This window comes from Tetrao urogallus (genome assembly GCF_951394365.1).
Source record: "Tetrao urogallus genome assembly, chromosome: 8".
In the NCBI taxonomy this organism is placed as follows: domain Eukaryota; kingdom Metazoa; phylum Chordata; class Aves; order Galliformes; family Phasianidae; genus Tetrao; species Tetrao urogallus.
In genome coordinates this window covers 35,097,605-35,114,705 of record NC_136821.1, presented here as the reverse complement: position 1 = coordinate 35,114,705, position 17,101 = coordinate 35,097,605, and the positions used below count along the sequence as shown (strand labels likewise).

Genomic DNA, 17,101 nt, shown 5'->3' with positions numbered 1-17,101 from the left:
ACAAGTGATGATTTTGGAGAACACCAACCAGGTACGTGCATGCAGCTTCTGTACTGAAAAGCACAGATCCTCAGAAAAAAGGTCTTACGTCCTTCCAGATGTGAAATCTCTATATTATCTCCCGAATCCTGTTGCAGCTTCAACAGCAAAGCATGTTAGCCATGCTCCTGCCCCAGGAGTCACACTGGTGCGCAGTCTCCCACCATTTTCTTTCTAAAGTATAAGTTTATCCACACTGAAAAGGAGCAGCATTCTAAGAAACAACCCTGCCTTAATGTTAAAGTCAGAAAGTCAGGAAAAAAAGCACCTTTATCAGGAGCTCAGTCATTCAGGCACTTAAGCTTACTGTGCTGGGTTCACTAGTAAAGATGGGTAAAAGGGTGCTAAGTCGTGCCTCAACACCATCATGTTTCAGTAGCAGTGAGAAGCACAGAGTGGGCAGTGCAACAGCATGCAGATACACTCATCACAGACATCACAGGTCAAGCTGAAACTATTTCCTCCAGACCCCAAACAAATTCTTCTGTCACACCTGGAAACACCTTCACACACACATGCACACACCAGTCTATAAAGCAAATAACACAGAAGAAATTGTTCCCTGTTCCAGCTATCACAGCTAAAGAGACCATCTCAGCTCCTTTCTAGCCTAACTCTTCCAATTTCTTTATGAATAAAATCTACTTCAGCTTCACCTTCCCTGTTTTTAGGAACCCCCACTGGCACTGGATTCAGGACTCCCATGGGGCCTGACATTTGCCCTTCAAGAAGATGACTTACCTTTCCTCTCCTTTCTATATTTTCGAAGTGAACGTCCCCAAAGGCATCGGTAGGAAGTTCCTTGGTGTGCTGCTTATAATTCCACTTTTCATCATCATTGATCTGAGTGCCCTCTATATGTTGACTTTCAGGGTATCCGCACTTACACAAATTGCCCCTGGAAGAAGAGTGAATGGGCCTATGTGACTTCTTTCCTTACCTTAACCCAAGTTAAAACATCAGCAGCTTAATTTGAAAGCCTACAGGACGCTCAGAGTCAGAGCAGGTTTCAGCATCAGACACCACCAGGTGACCTCATCAGCCACTAAACTTAAGGGTACAAATAGTTTCTTCTCCTTTCTGCACTCTCAACCAGGTAGGAAAAGTAAAAAGTTACTGTTCTGTCCATTATAATCATTTTCAACGTAAATCCAGGGTCTGACTGGTCTAATATGTGGTCAAATCGAGAGGGAAAGGACATCTGCTTCTGCTCTTGCATTGCTGAGTAGCAACAAGGCAACTCAGAATCACCAACATATCCCTCCACACAATGATGAAAGTTTGGAAGCACAGGTAATACACTTCTTACTCCTCTCAGTCAAAGGTAGCACAAAAAGGAAAAGTATAGACATGGAGGCAGGGACATAAATAATAGGGGGCAGATTACAGGGATATGGGCCAGGTGTGGTCAAACACTGGAACACACTTCCTAGCAAGGTGGTGGATGCCCTGTGCCTGCCAGTGTTCAAAAGGCATTTGGATAATGCCCTCAATGACGTGCTTTCAATTTCTGATAACCCAGAAGCGGGCAGGCAGTTGGATCTGATCTTCTTTGTAGATTCCTTTCATAAAAATGAATCTTATAATGTATGTTATATTAGCACAGCATTAAATTTATGTAATTTATAAATTACAATATAGAGAGTGTGTGATCAAAACACTTTGTAGGGCTGGGAGAAGCACCCCAGGGTACCTATCCTACCATTAGAATTCCAGTTCTTCTGACCACGACTGAACAATATCCCAGACATATGCTAACAGACCAAACAAGCAATGACAACCAGAGGACTTGTACAAGCAAGACTGAGGTGAGGTTGCACTGCTAGATTCAGACTCCTGAGTCTGCTTCCCAAATAACCCCTGCCACATGGCTTAGCAAGAAGCAATACCCTCAGCTCCTGACACGCAACATCTGCAACACCAGAGGAAAATGGCTGCTTACACTGACTTGCTGTCTTTTGTAAAGAAGACACATTCTCTCTTCTTAAAGTTTTCTCGAATGAAGTTGACCAAATCCTTGGGGGGAAAAAAGAATTACTTTCAGCAGGTTATAAAACAGCACAGACTTCAGTAACAGCACAGTCAGTTCAAGCACAAAGTGAAATTGGTGTGATTTTCAAGTCTGCCTTCTCAAAGTGGTTGGCAGGGAGGAAAGAGAAAGCATTGAGGGAAACAGACAAAACACAAAAGACAGCTAAACATCACAGACAGGCACTCAAATAAAAGAGTGATATCAATACTTCTCTATCAAGCACAATATAACAGAACGTGGGGCTTCCCCCCATGAAAAACTTGAACACCAAAGCAGAATTTAAACCCTACGAATTGCTAGAGAGCTTACTTGAATTTCAGCAGTTGTAATCCAGAAGACCCACATAGAAAACATCTTACTTGAATTCAGTGGCACCATGCAGTCAGCTGTAGACTAGAGAACATCTCCATTTGCATGGATGGTTACAGAGGTTAAACCTGATGATACTTTCCAAACTCTGGTTAACTGTGGTCCGTCTGACTGGGAAACCTCCATGAAAGCAAAGCTGACACATCGATGAAACATCTCCCAAGTTTATCAGCCATGTCCTGATACTCACGCTGTCATTGCACGACACATCTATGCTGCGAGACATGCTGGAATTGAGGAGTCTGGAACTCTCAAAATTGCCATTTCTTCGGTGCCTCATGGTGCCTGCAGAAACCTGGAATGGCATGGCAGAGGGGAAAGGCTCACTGCCATGGTCATTTCCTTCAACAGATAGGATCAGCAAGGACAAGGTGTCCTGGGAGGGGGTAAAGGGAGGGCTTATTCAAATTCAACATAAAAACTTCACATTGAATTGATTGCTAAAATGTGAAACTAGCACTCAGAGGAAATCTTTTCTCCTATTTCATTCCACAAGAAGACTTTCATCTTTCTTTCCCCACTCAGAAAGAATTCCAAGTCAACATGCTTTGAGAAAGGAATGTATATTCCATCACATACATCTCACTTCATCCCAACATTTCTCTCTTTCCCTGCCATCTCAGATGGGCACGCTATGCTATTGAGTGCTCATATACAATGAGCAGCTTCTTAGTTTGGTGTGTGATACTAATAAGTAACACTTCCAATCACAGAAAATGAGCCATCATGTAAAAAAGAAGTTGGACCGGGAGGACACCAGAAACTTAGAGCAGATGCAGCACCACAGCACCTCAATTCAGAGCCCTCACATCTGTCACCTGCTCCACTAATGACAGCCAAAGGATGCAACCATAAGGACAGTAAGTAATTTAAAGTTCATTAACACGTCAGTCTCAGTACCAAACACACTGCAGTTACCCTCTAGAGCATGTAAGGGTGCTGGCTTCCCTCTGTGGAGCAGCCTCAGCTAAGGCACAGAGCTGAAATCTCACTGCTTTCAATGCTGCCTTTTCTCCTGCCTCTCCTCCCACTGTGTACACTGGGTTTGTGTCTCAGGTGATACCACACGGAGAAAAACTGCCTCCCAGGTGCAGCAGCGCTCATCCTCCAGCTCTAAAAAATCACCCCTGAGTGAGAATAGTTATTTCTGAGCACCAGAAACAACCCAGTGGAAAATAAACCATTTACTCACAGATTTTATCTAAAAGCAGAACTACCTTGACTACCAGTCAAGGACAGCTGGAAGCAGCAGTCATCATAAGAGCAACTCCCAAAGCAAGAAAAAGGCAAGTTTTCACAGAAACATTTGTACTTCACTATCATTATAAAAAAGCAGATAACCCAAAACTGGATTGTCTAAAGCAACTGCAAATGCACACCACCTCACTTATTTAGCTGTGTGCCTGAGGATTGCATTGGGAGGCATAGTTATAAAGAATCCACCGTGCAATTCTCGTTACTGCACGTGATTTATTTTTGATGAAAAATGTTTATAAGGGCAAAATTCAAGACAAAAGATCCACGGGGAGAAATGAGTGTTGGTCTGGATTTGTGAAGCATTTATTGGCCGAGCTTTACTTCACTTGTTGATTTGCCTTGTAAGTTAACATTGAAAATGGACCATGGGCATAACTGTAAGCAGAGAAGATTAAATAGAAACAAGGGCATTAAATTATTCATTCGGAGCACTAAAGAATTTCAAGTTTGTCTCGCTGCATTTGTAAATAATTGACAAGAAGGAACGCGCTGCAAACAAAGTGAGAAAAGTTAGCGATGGTGCAAAAGAACCCTGAAAACCAGAGACAAGCAAAAAGGATTTGCTTGTAAGTTTATGTACTGAAGAGCTGTGCTGATAGCACTGTGTTCAGCTGATATTTGGGAGAGAGACCTGTTAACTCCACGAGTGTCAGAAATAACAGCAGTTGTACATACTGTAAGAGATGTGACAGCTATAGCCTCTGCAACAGGCAAACACAATTCACTTTTCATCATGCTTCTAATCCACTAAATAGATAGGAAGACATTTTTTTTACAGCACAGACTACTGCATCAAAGTGTAACTGTTTGGAACCAGCACGTTCCAGAGAGTAATAGCCCTTAGATAAAAATCAGAATCATCTTCTAAGCTGTACAGCTAAGTATACGGCTTCCTTAGCACGTAAAGGAGCATTATCGAAGGAAATCTCTAGCCTGGAAGCAACCAATGGAAAAAATAGAACAGAAGTGGTAAACAATAAATTTTAATAGAGGTTTTAATAAACAGGCTTTTAAAAATATTGCCTGCAATTGAAAACACTCGCTTCCATTTTCAGAAAGGTTTCAGATCAATCTAACCACTATTTGCAGCAACAGAATCCTAACAGCAGGCTTTAAGCAAAGTCTTCCAAACAGGTAAGAGTAGTGCTGAACTTCAGAGGTGCAGCAACCTCAGTTTCAGCATACAAAAATCACACGCTCTTAAGCAAAGGAAAAACAAAGCCTCACCATGTGCAGAGTGCAGAGCACTTACCAGAGTCTCCAGAATGTGCCCCAGCAATTCTACTGAAATCATTACTCAAAGAGGAAGGTTTTGATATACTTCAGCTTGCAAAGCCCCACCTTTTTTAATCTGTGTCATGCTTTCCTTTTAAGGGAGAGCACAGACAACAAGAAAATGCATAGGAATAATCAATGGCAGGATTACTTACCTATTCATTCACCAATAAATAATGAAGAAAGGCATACTTGCAGCAGGATGCAGGAAATAAATAACTGCTGCAGGTTATTTGCAGGAAGTGGAGAGCTGTTTCTGTTCCACCTGCTGCCAATGTACTCTAGAAACTGATAACAGTACTGCAGCTGATTTATCCTACCAACAGCACTACTACAAAGCCAGAGGTGTAAGAATAAATAATCAGATGTTAGTGCATCAAAAGATAAAACACAGTTCTAAAAATCAACATCCATGAAACCATCCACTTTGGTAGAAGTCATTTCTACTGGCATGAAATTCACAGCAACTGCTTGGAAAGCCAGGATGCTCCCGATCTGCTCCCTCTGCAGAAGGCAGAGCTCCCCAGTGTGCCCATTTAACCACCCACTTAGGACAGATGTAATGGTGGGGAGCGGTCGTGTGGTGACGATGAGGATGTGCAGCAGGAGGAAGCAAACTGACTGGCAGGAGGCAGCAGCAGAAGAGGGAATGAATCTGGCTTTTCCATTCTGCTGCCTGGCCCCAGAGCAATCTGCGATGGAGATTTGTTTATCCAAAATTTCGTGTTACTTCGGCACATTTGCAGAGGTCTTCATTTAGAGGCTTAACCTCACTCTGCAGCTCCATAGAATCGTATCACAGAACAGCTTGGCTTGGAAGGGATGATCTCAAAGATGATCTCTTTCCAATCCCCCTACCATGGGCAGCATAGCTAACCACAAAATCAGGTATAGATCAGGTTTGTCCAGAGCCCCATCCAACCTGGCCTCAAACAGGCAGCTACCATGGACTTCACTGCACCATTTTCTTTCCTTCTTGACTTGGTATCCAATCAGTTCACCCACAAAACAAGGAACAAAAGAGAAGGAGAAACTAAACATTTAGACACTAAAAGCTGCTAGGATCACAAAATGATGACCACGTGGAACTCCAGGCCCTCACCAAAGCCATACAGCCTGTAATCATGACATATGCATGCTACTTCACCTCTTTTAAGACCTGTTACCCCATGAAGTCTATCCAAACCTGGTAGTAAAAAAATGATTAAGAGTTCAAACCATTGGAAGCAACTACAGTTTGCAGTTTTCTTTCTGAGCAATGTCAGACTGAAGGAAAAAGTTCCCTTTGTTTCATTTCCTCCCAGAAATGTAGGATGCAGTTTCACCATCCATGAGAGAAACTTCCCTTAGAATAGCACTGGCCACTGACCTTCTGTTCAAGTCAGGAGGGAGTTAAGGCTGCTTGCTCTATGTGTGCACTCAGCTCAAAGGCATAATTCATCATGATCCACTACCCTTCAGAAGCATAAGAAAACAAATCAAAGACTTGCAGCTAACTCTCAGAGGGAGCTACAACACTTCTGTACATCTTCTGCCTGGGAAGAATGGCTCTCAAAGCAATTCCTGGTGATGTTCTGTATCAACAATCACATTTCACAGGAACACAGTTTTCAGAGGCAAGCAGAAGCAACGTGGTCATGCACCCATAATAGGGTAGCACTGAAGATGCATCTTGACCTGTGGCTTATGCCTGCATTGAGTCCCTTAGCCACAGCCCTGAGAAAGCAGCCCAGCTGACTGATAGCTCTCGAGATGAAGAACGAATGAGCAGATAAATGGGGAGCTCAATCCTTTGTTTTAAAAAGCAACTTCAGAATTGGGAAACAAACTCTTTGGTCTGGTCCTAGGTATAGGAAAATTGGTGAAGAGGTTTTAGGAAAACTTTATGGTTCTCAAATGTAGTAAATTTATCTGTACCTTAAGTAAGGGAGCAGGCCCCAAGCATAAGACAGACAGTATTAAGCAAAGACAAGAACTACTTCCCTGACAACAATTTGTGCTTCCCAGTATTTCTGCATTCTTTATCCAAGAATACACCTCTAAATAATCTAAACCCACATCAATTATTTCAAGTGGTAGCAAATACATTAATATTTACTGTATTCCAGTAAAACAGGTCTCTATTTCCACCAGAGACTTCAATGGAAGCATGCTAAACTCCATAGAGTTTGCTGTCCTTCCCACTCCACAGAACGTACCGAGGAGTATTTCAAGATAACTCCTATTTTGGACTAAATTAAGGTATTTCTGAGCAACAAAAGAGGTGCTACTATGGATTCTTCTTCAGACCCTGGCTAAAGAACTGTGCTCCTATGACCAAAGATATAAAATCTCTCATCCTCAGGATCAGCATTTAAAGACTACCTATGCCACTATGTATGAAGGAGGCAAGCACTTAAATCACTAAAACACAAAAAGAAACAGAAGTATAAAAGTATTTTCCATTGTTCCAAAGACTGTAAAGAAGAAAGATCTCTGTACACAAATGAACCTTCTGATTCTTTAAAACAGAAAAAAAAAAGAGCAAAGTGTAAAGCAAGGAGCAGATCTAAGGCAAATGGTGCCTGAAGTGCTACAGGGATTTCTGAACCCTGCAGTCTCTATTGTGCAGAAAGTCTGGTGCTATGAGGTTCAGTAGCTCAACAGTAAATCATCTTCCAACCCAGGACCTATCAGAGCTTCATGGGGCTTTTTACTGCCCAAAGGCAGAATTGGCAATGCACCTGTGAAGCTGACCAAAATATTAATCCTATTTCTGTAGGTTTTAACACAGTTAGCCTCATTTCACCGCACAGAGTTCAATTTTTTATGTCAACAAGTATCACAGGCTGACAGCATTAAAATTACCAAGCATTGGCCATGAAAGCCACATTAGGGACAAGATTGTTTCAGCTAAGCTCTGAGCCACATGCAATCAGCACTGTTTAAGAACAATATCTCTGGAGGTTTTGACACTGGTGCTGCAGCATTCAGTGGCTACACAGACTGAGGTCACCTGTTCTCACCCAAAACTCACAGTAGAGCTCACACAACCATACAGATGGGCTTTGCAGCACTATCCAAGCACGATGGATCAAATGGACAAAAAGGTTCTATGCCATCGTCATGCTTTCCTCATCTAAATTATCCCCACGGATCAGCAGAGAGAACAAGGTGCCAGCCACTCTTGTGGAACAGCCAGGTCACTTTCTAATTACAGAAACAAAAACAAAGGGTTACATGGAGATTCACAAAATATACATCCATATATTTCTATCACAGAAATCCCCTTTGGATTTATTTTGCCTTGGCTAACGCATTTCTGCTGATACAGTTTCACATAGAAGCTCATTTACTGCGCGTGACTTGCCCTCTGCATCCCTCCCTCTTTGATGGCTTTCTATAATGACCTGCTTCTTCCCTTTTTATCCAAACAGCAGAAATTCACCTTCAGCAGGGGTAACAGCCTGCATGACTCTACCCTTTTAATAGCATGAGCCTGGAGGAGAAAACAGCCCAGTCTCCTCTGGGGAAAACAAATCTGTTTCATCACGTCTCCAATTCAGACACAGCATTTCTGAAGTGTTGTGAGAGAGGGAGAGAAAGCAATTAAAATTGTTTAATGTAAAGTATGAGACAGGACTTGAGCACTTTCTCAAAAGCATGCTGGATATAATTGGCACGAACTACACGACAGACCCGAGGAGAAAGAAGGATAAACTGTCATTTCAGTTTCATCCCCTGCACCTCTCCTACTGGTGGCTAAGGAGAACTTCTTAAGATTCTGAAAGGAGAAAGATCAATATAACAGCAACAAGTATCCCACAAATGCTTTGAAATAAAGTCAACTCTTCAGATTAAACAAATGGACAAGGATGGATTTCCCCAAAACCACGTCCCACTTGTGACCAAGAGAGATCTGAATCCTTCCTGTGTGCATGGATTGCACTTCTCTTGGCCACCAGTGCTATATAAGAGCTACAAACCTTAAGCTTCTGGATAGGAAGTCAAAACAAGTCGTGTGGAAATGAGGCACCTCCAAGCTAAGCACTTAGATGCTCTGCGCACCTACCAACCACAACCATAACTCTTTGCTTTTGGACACTGCAGGCAATTTGTTGGCTTCAATTCTTATTTATAACCAGAAATTATACTTAACTGGGTCTTACAGTCTAATTATGTTTCTTGAGGTTAAGCTTTAATTATTAAGGTTTAATATATATTAAGGCTCAGTAAAATGAGCAGCAGCAGAAGGTGGTTTTGTTCCAAGAAAAGTCAGTTAAACTATTCGAACTATCACAGGTTGGAGTCTTTACGGATCTTGGAAAGCGTAAAGAGCTGAAGCTGCCCCTGCAGAGACCATTGCTCTAGAGATACAGAATCACAGATTGGCCAGGGTTGGAAGGGACCTTAAGGATCATGAACCTCCAACCCCCCTGCCACATGCAGGGCCACCAACCTCCACATTTACTACCAGACTAGGCTGCCCAGGGCCCCATCCAAGCTGACTTTGAACACCTCCAGGGAACTGGGCATCCACAGCCTCTCTGGGCAGCTGTTCCAGCACCTCACCACTCTCATAGCAAAGAAGAAGTAGATATAGTAAAGATACAGCTCTGTGAACGAACTTGCTCATTCCTCCCTGCGTTCAGGAAGGCAAGTGCACTGTTGGAGATCACTCAAAGCTGTATAAAGGATTCGAAGCTCCAGTGATTCTTATTTCTTTCCAGCGGAAAGTCATATATCCAGCTGGCTGCTCAAGTCACTAGGATTTCATATTAATTACCAAAAACAATTTTGTTATTTTTAACCCACTGTTTTACCCAGATGCAACACAGTGGTTCATCAAGTTTACAGTGACATAAATGACACACCAGTGCAAAATTACAGTGCTGTGACAATCACAGATACTAGAGCAGCTCAAAAAGGGATTACTAATAGTGCCCAACATTATTAGAATCCCTCTTCCAAGCGTGCTGCTGGGATCACCAAAACGGGGCAGCTCTCCTGGATAACTCCAGGTGTTCCTGTGCAAGGATACAAAGACTTCTTGACAGCAGAATATGAAAATGGGGCTATGACAAAACAGAAAGCTGTAGATCTACCCTCTCTCATTACTTATTCTGTTGTTCTACAAGCATTTAAAATCCTTTTTAACAATTCCTAAATGCAGACATTGATATTTATTTATAGTGTGAGAGCGCGGCGCATTTGGAGAAAAAAATGGGTGAAATCACTGATGTGCATGCTAGCCCAGAAAGCTTTAAAAGCACATTTTTGTGTGAAATATTAATAGGTATGAACAGAACACTATCAGATTCTTTCTGTAAAAGCCTTACAAATGAAATAAATCCACAAAAAAATAATGTCATTTTCAGCTTATGAACATTCAGAGTGATTGGTGATTGTGCACCTCAGGCTTTTAGGCACTTAATTGGATAGAAATGTTGAGAAGAGGGAAAGGAGAGATTTTGCATGAGATCACATACATACAATTATACGGCATAAAGGCAAGGGGTATCACAACCTCTCTAGACTCCCTTTCCAGCATCTGAGCTCACTCACGCTGAAATTTGTTTCCTAATATCTAACTGCGACTTTGTGACTTCCAGGTTTTGTCCATTGCATTTTGCCCTGTTCCTACACACCTCGGAGAACAGCCTGGGTATGTTTCCCATTCATTCTTTCCGTGTTGGGCAGTTACAGACACTTTCAAGTGGCTCCATCACCAAGAACTAACTCTACACAGGTTTATTCAATCAATAAAAATAATCGATTCCAAGGGCAGAAGAGGCAATGTACACATTTTCCCAGGTCTAAGCACAGTTCTCGCAAGCAAAGTTTCCACAAGTCTAATGAGAAGTGATCTCTTTCTGTTGTACCAACTAATATCTACATCCCAACTGCCATCAACAAAATACAATTGTCTCTCCTACTGCCAGCTCCTAGTCAGATACAGCTAATGACACTTTCATTAACCTAGAATAAGATTTACTAGAGAAGGAGTCACAGAATCACTAAGGTTGGAAAAGACTACTAAAGATCATCTAGTCCAACCATCAACCCATGCCCACTAAACCATGACCCAGGGCAAGGACACCTTTACCTCTTGTAATATAGAAGCTGGGTTCAATCAGACCTGGTGAAATAGAAAGTCACAGAAACTCAGGTGGCACGGAACACAGAGGATGCAGGAGCTCTTGCCAAGTTCATGGAAAAAAAAGGAATAATAATAACAGCCACACTCCAGAATTGAGGTGGGAAAATCTGACTGAATTATCTGTGGCCACACGGAGGATCTGACTCCTGGAGCCCTGTAAAATACTAAAATCCTTCATTCTCTACTGTCACTGGAAAGTCAGTTTGAGAAAAGTAGGACCAATTCCTTCTCCCCACTGATGGGAGGAAACTTTTCAAGAAAATGTAGCTGAGGTCAAGCTGAGCGAGAACTGCCATCCTAGATGAGACTGCTCAGAAAAGTTTTGAGCTAAGGACGGTCATAAAATATGAAGCATTAAAGGCAGCATTAATAGAGAGAGCAACCAGCTGCGCCAAGAATTTGAGCACGCAGAGAGAGAGGCAAGGAGACAGAGACAGTTAAAGGAATGCAACTCCTTGGGGATGGTCAGACTGATCAGGACACAGTTTCAGTCATTATCCACTGAAAACCATAGCTGAAAGCAAGCAAACCCTAAAAACCCTTTTTCAGACTCCTCCAAGGAAAAGACACTCATGGAAAATATATGCAGAAGTTACCAAGTCATTATAAATTAGCAAAGATATATTTCTTTCATTGACCATAATTTTCTGTTAATTATTCATCAGCTGCCACTACCAAGCCTATGTGCTTAAAAACACCACACTGCCATCAATCCTGACAACAAATGACTCTCTAGAACATACTGGTCTTGCATACAGAATTCAAACTTCTGTTAGGTTTTGTAATCTCCCCACGACTGGGCACACTTGCATCACAACTGGTATATCTTCAGCAGTTCAGCAGCACAAGGCATGCACTCATTCTTTCCTCCAAGATGCCATATCCACAAGCTTAAAAAATGACTCAGCCCCAGAACCAGAAGCCTCTTCCTAAGAGCAGCAAGTGATGTAGTTGGGTGCTACACTTATTCTGCACTGTATCTATGTTGGATACCTTCTCCCTGGGAATGCCACGAGTCCCTGGTCCATCATTCAGCTGCAGTAATGTCAGGAACAGTTCTCCAGCTTCTGAACTCTGCCAATCTTGGTGCCAGCTGGAAGCATTCCCTACAGAAAACAGTTTCACCATACAGTCACAGTGCTGAAGGAGGTATCATTTTCTGGTAAAGAACAAGGCTAACGAAAGGCAAACATTATCTTCACACCCACTATTAAAATAACAGTCATTTCTGTCAACTACAACCTTAAAGATAACACTGTTCCCTTCATTGCCTCCTTGATGTTTCTTACCTCTGTGCCTGGAATAGACTCCAACAGAAGTTGACCACCCTCCAAGTTGAAGATATACCATTGTTTCAAGGACCTGAGCCACCTGACTGACTGCAAACCACGGAGAGTGTAGTGAGGGCATGGGGAGGTTCTCAATCCAGAAGCTGAGGGGGAAACGTGTGAGGAGGGCACTGGTGAGGAAGGTCAGCAACTGTTTGATGAGATGGCACAGAGCTCAACAGGGCTTCTAAAACTGTTTGGTTTCTCCTATTTGCAGATCAGCATCTGCCTGGGAGAGATAAGATCCACCAAAACCTGTTTTGGGAAGCCAGTATGACGGTGTCTCTTTGAACTGCACGTTCCCCAATGAACACTGCAGAGTTACGATGTTTTAAAGTGGCTGTTGTGGATTTTATGTTTTACAGAGGGTACGGGCATGGTCTTCCCTTCTTTTTCTGCAGGGAGCCAAGCATTTCAAATACAGTTTCCTCCTTGTGGAACAAGCTCTGTTTCAAACACTGCGCTCTTGGGCATTCTTTGAGAGGCTGTCATTACTCTTCCCACTGTAACACCTATTTCTTCTAAGATTTCAGTAAATGCTACAAATAAACGATGCTCTAAGAATTACAGAAGACCAGCAGCAAAGTAGTTATACAAATCAATCCCTTCCACCTGGTCCAGCCCCACAAGCCTCAAGCACAGGCTTAAGTAAAACAATTAACTGCCTCCTCATCCAAGACTTCAGCCATTCACTGACCCAGAAATGCCATATAAGAGATGAGGGAACAGATGGATCCTAACACAATCTTACCTCTCCACAACTGACTTAAAGGTCTGTAAAAGTGGAATACTTTCCCAAATAAAGAAAAGCACACAGACCAAAATGGACATAAAGACAACTTCAAACATCTAGCTTACAAATGCAGCTGCCAGCAAATTATTTTGCATCTCAAAAGAGCCTCAATCAAGCCAGCATCATTCAACCTTTCATACTGCAAATGCAAGCTTCAGAAAGATCCGTTCTAAACTTTCACATCAGCTTCAATTTTCCAGCTTCTCTGGTCTACCAGAAAGCTGAAGCCACAAAAATAAGGCATGTGTTAGGAGCTGCCACTCCCTGCTCTGTGAGAGAACACATTCTTGATCAATCGAAAAAAATCATGAAAGCATTTATGATTTCCAGCTTCTCTGGAACTGCTGAGAAAGTTTTTCACCATTAACAGTTTGTATTAGCTAGCCTGGAATCTGCAACCAACAGCATTTAAAAAGTAATTTGAAACTGAAAGCATACTTTTAGGGAAAGTGTCTCAAGTGTCAGACAGATCTATTAAAACAGCCCTTGACAGACTAATTGATAAACCCTTCTTTTTTTAGTGTGATACTCGTATCGATTTTTTAAAATAGCAATCCCATTACCACACATTATCAGCACAGAGAAGCAGCTCTCAGAGTATTTAGCATTGCAACAGAACAAAGCAAGAATAAGAGGGCAATCATTTTCCACCTCATAGAAAGCAGGGTTAAATGCGAAGGAGCTAGATCAACACTCGGTGTCAGAAAATGAAATCCATTTCTACAGCAGCAGCAGCGCTGACCTCTGTTACTCAAATCCCTTCCATGCTCTCTGCCCTCTTCCCAGCAGCCAGCTCTAAGCATCACCCTGCCCCTGGGCTGCCAGTCCTGGAAATTCCCTTTCTAATCTAACTCTAAACCAGTTCCTATTGTCACAGTGCTAAGGACAAGGGAGGAGAACCAAGAGCAAACAGACATACCCATGCGGAGCTGATTCACCATAAACACAGGGAAAGACACACCAGAAGATAGATAGGAGAGGCAGGCATTTGTCTTCGCAGGAGTTTGGATTTCCAGGACCAGAAAGACTGCTTCCTCCTCTCCCAGAGCCCTTAAGCTGCTCTACAAACCTGTCCCGTTATCAGAACTGTAGGGCTGAACAGATTTTCAACAGGGCTGTTTTTACAGTTAAAATAAATTGACTCTATTGCATCAAGTCCAACAGTTCTCCAGCCCAGGGTTTGCTCCAGCAGTTCTGAGCACGCTGCTTCATGGTTGTGTCAGAAGATAACACCTTTTCCTTCACCAGTTGCTAGAGGTGTACAAGGACAGTTGTAGGCTCAAAAGCTTTAAGGATGGGAAAAAAGAATTGTACATCAAGCCAGTCTGCAATGATTCTTCTCTATAGAAAGATGGCTATTGAAAGACATGAAGCCTTGGAAATTACACATATTTATAGGCATTACCTAGTAGATACTTTTGCAGAAAAGGAGGTGTGTAGAGGAGCAAAGATTCTTTATCCAGGCAGCGGTGTGACATTTGCTTCTGAAACATTAAAGGAGAAGACAGCCTACTCCCCTCAGAGAGGCAGAAAGCTGCTTTTATCCTAGTTTTCCTATGGACAACAGAGAGGAACAGTTCACCACAGGCTTATGAAAGGAAGAAATGCTCACTGTGAAAGTCTCAATGAAAAGAAGTGTCTCCTCTAATTCGAAGATCACTGAACCACAGCAATAAAGAATGGTTTGTGTCGGAAGGAGCCCTTAAAGCTCACCTGTGCAACCCCGAAGCCACAGGCAGGGACATCTTCAACTAGACCAGGTTGTCCCAGACAACACAGTTTAGAACACTTGGAATGATAGGACATTCCCATCTTGGCTGGGCAACCCATTCCAGGGTCTCATCATCATCCTCATCATGAAAACTTCTGCATTCTCTCCAATATGAATCTACTTTCCAACTATTGTCCCTTGTCCTGCCCCCATAGACCCTAGCAAAAAGTCTGCGAGTTGTCGTGGTTTTTTTTTTTGTTTTTAATTAGCCCTTCTTTACGTATCAGAAGACCACAGTGAGGTCTCCCCAGAGCCCTCTATTCTCTAGGCTGAACAACCCAACTGTTTCAGCTTTCCTTCATAGGAAAGGTGTTCCAGTTTTTCATATACCAGTACTGCCAACTGCTCTTGATCCACTCATCACCCCCTGTATGCTGATATTTGGAATTGCCCCAGAACCTTGCACTCGGTCCTGCTGAACTTCATGAAGTTCATGAAGTCCAACTGCTAGCTTGACCAGAAGGGCAACCCAGCTCTCTAAATATTGACAGCACTGCTCTTCCTGGTGTCATCTGCAAATTTGCTGAGGGTGCACTCAATCCCTATCCAAATTTGCTGAGGGTGCACTATCCCATGCCATAAAAAAAGAACATAAGAGAATACCCAGAAAACTACAGAGATGTTAGCTTGAGCTCTGTTCCTGGAAAAGTAATGAAGAAAACTTTCCTGAGGGATATTGAAAGATGCTTAAAGCATAAAGCTGTTATCTGGCACAGTCAATATGAGAAAGTGCCTAGTAATGTGATCTCCTTCCACAACGAGGTCACCCACTTGGCAGGTGAAGGGAAGGCAGTGGATGTAATCATTCTGGGTTTCAGCAAGGCCTTTGATACCGTCCTCCATGGCATCCACCTGGAAAAACTATCCAACTGTAATTTGAACAAATTTGTGCTGCACTGGGTGATAAACTGACTCCACAGCAGCACTCCAAGGGTTGTAGTGCATGGCTGGTGACCAGCAGCGTTCCCCAGAGGTCGATTCTAGGGCCAGTTCTGCTCAACATCTTTATCAATGATCTGGATGCAGGACTGGAGAGGTACCTCAGCAAGATTGCTGATGATACTAAACTAGAACGTGCTGCTGACTCCCTCAGAAGCCTATTCCAGTGTTTGACCATCCCCGTGATAAAAAAAAAAACAGTTCAAGTACCAGGAAGACACCTACTGAAGTAGAAATGCATTGCATAGTTCCCACATGGCCTCAAACAATTCCTTCTCTTGTGAGCCTGCTCTTTCCCCAACACACATCTTTCCTACATGCGATTTCCCCCTTTTCCCCTCAGACAACTTCCGTTCACCTCCTACAATTGCTTTCTCTAACCCCCATCTTTCAGTACAGGAATAAGGCAAGAAGAATGGACGGGCACGTAATTGTTGCTCCAACTTGTTTTGCCCATGTTCTGTCGTGTTTTGAATTTGTGTTTATAACAAACGCAGTGGTGTTGTGGCTGTCACTAAGCAGCGCTCACACAGAGTTGAGGTTTTCTCTTTTTCTGACTCCCAAGAGTACATTTGGAGCATGTAAGAGATAAGGAGGGAACACATCCAGGCCAACTGAGCTAAACTGACCCAAGGGATATACCATGCTGTGGAGTGTTGTGCTCAGTAATACAGGGGGTAGGGGTATTGGTGGGGAAAGTTATCCCTGTTGGAGACTGGCTGGGCATCTGCCTGCTTGTGGGAGATAGAGAGCGATCATTCTGAAGAGACTGCCCAGCATCTAAGTGCACATCAGCCCATGTTTAGTGGTGCTTCAGTGCTGCACGTGCTGGTTCCAAGGGGAAGAACCATAAGCTTCTTCACAGTTTGCAGTAGTGCAGACACCTACTGTGTCTGTACTTCAGCTAATCTTTCCATTACAGGATCCTATTACCTAAACCCCCAAACCTTGGGGTCAAAGGGATATCAATGTACTTTCTAAATGGATTCTGTGCTGTTAATGGAGAGGAAAAAAAAAGCACAGTGAAACAACTTGAAAGGTCATGTATCAGAAAGGTGATATAAAGCACATCATTAAAGCAGAGATTTAAAGCCAGACACATCATTCTAGAAACCTAATTCTGCTATAGAGCTGAAAACTCAGATTAGTCCTTCCAACT

At 42.7% G+C, this 17,101-nt stretch overlaps 1 protein-coding gene across 2 annotated transcripts in view; it reads right to left on the bottom strand.

Annotated features, from left to right (window-relative positions):
* Window positions 1–2,747, bottom strand: part of TRPM8 (transient receptor potential cation channel subfamily M member 8) — a gene marked incomplete at both ends in the record, with an annotated part of 28,623 nt that extends 25,876 nt beyond the window's left edge. The window contains 3 exons of one of the 2 annotated variants that reach the window (XM_079539335.1): window positions 781–937; window positions 1,982–2,055; window positions 2,631–2,747. In XM_079539335.1, the coding sequence (XP_079395461.1) occupies window positions 781–937; window positions 1,982–2,055; window positions 2,631–2,747 (348 nt within the window). The remainder of the gene's footprint in view (window positions 1–780; window positions 938–1,981; window positions 2,056–2,630) is intronic. The other variant, XM_079539336.1, reaches the window with a different exon arrangement.
* Window positions 2,748–17,101: the final 14,354 nt, after the last annotated feature.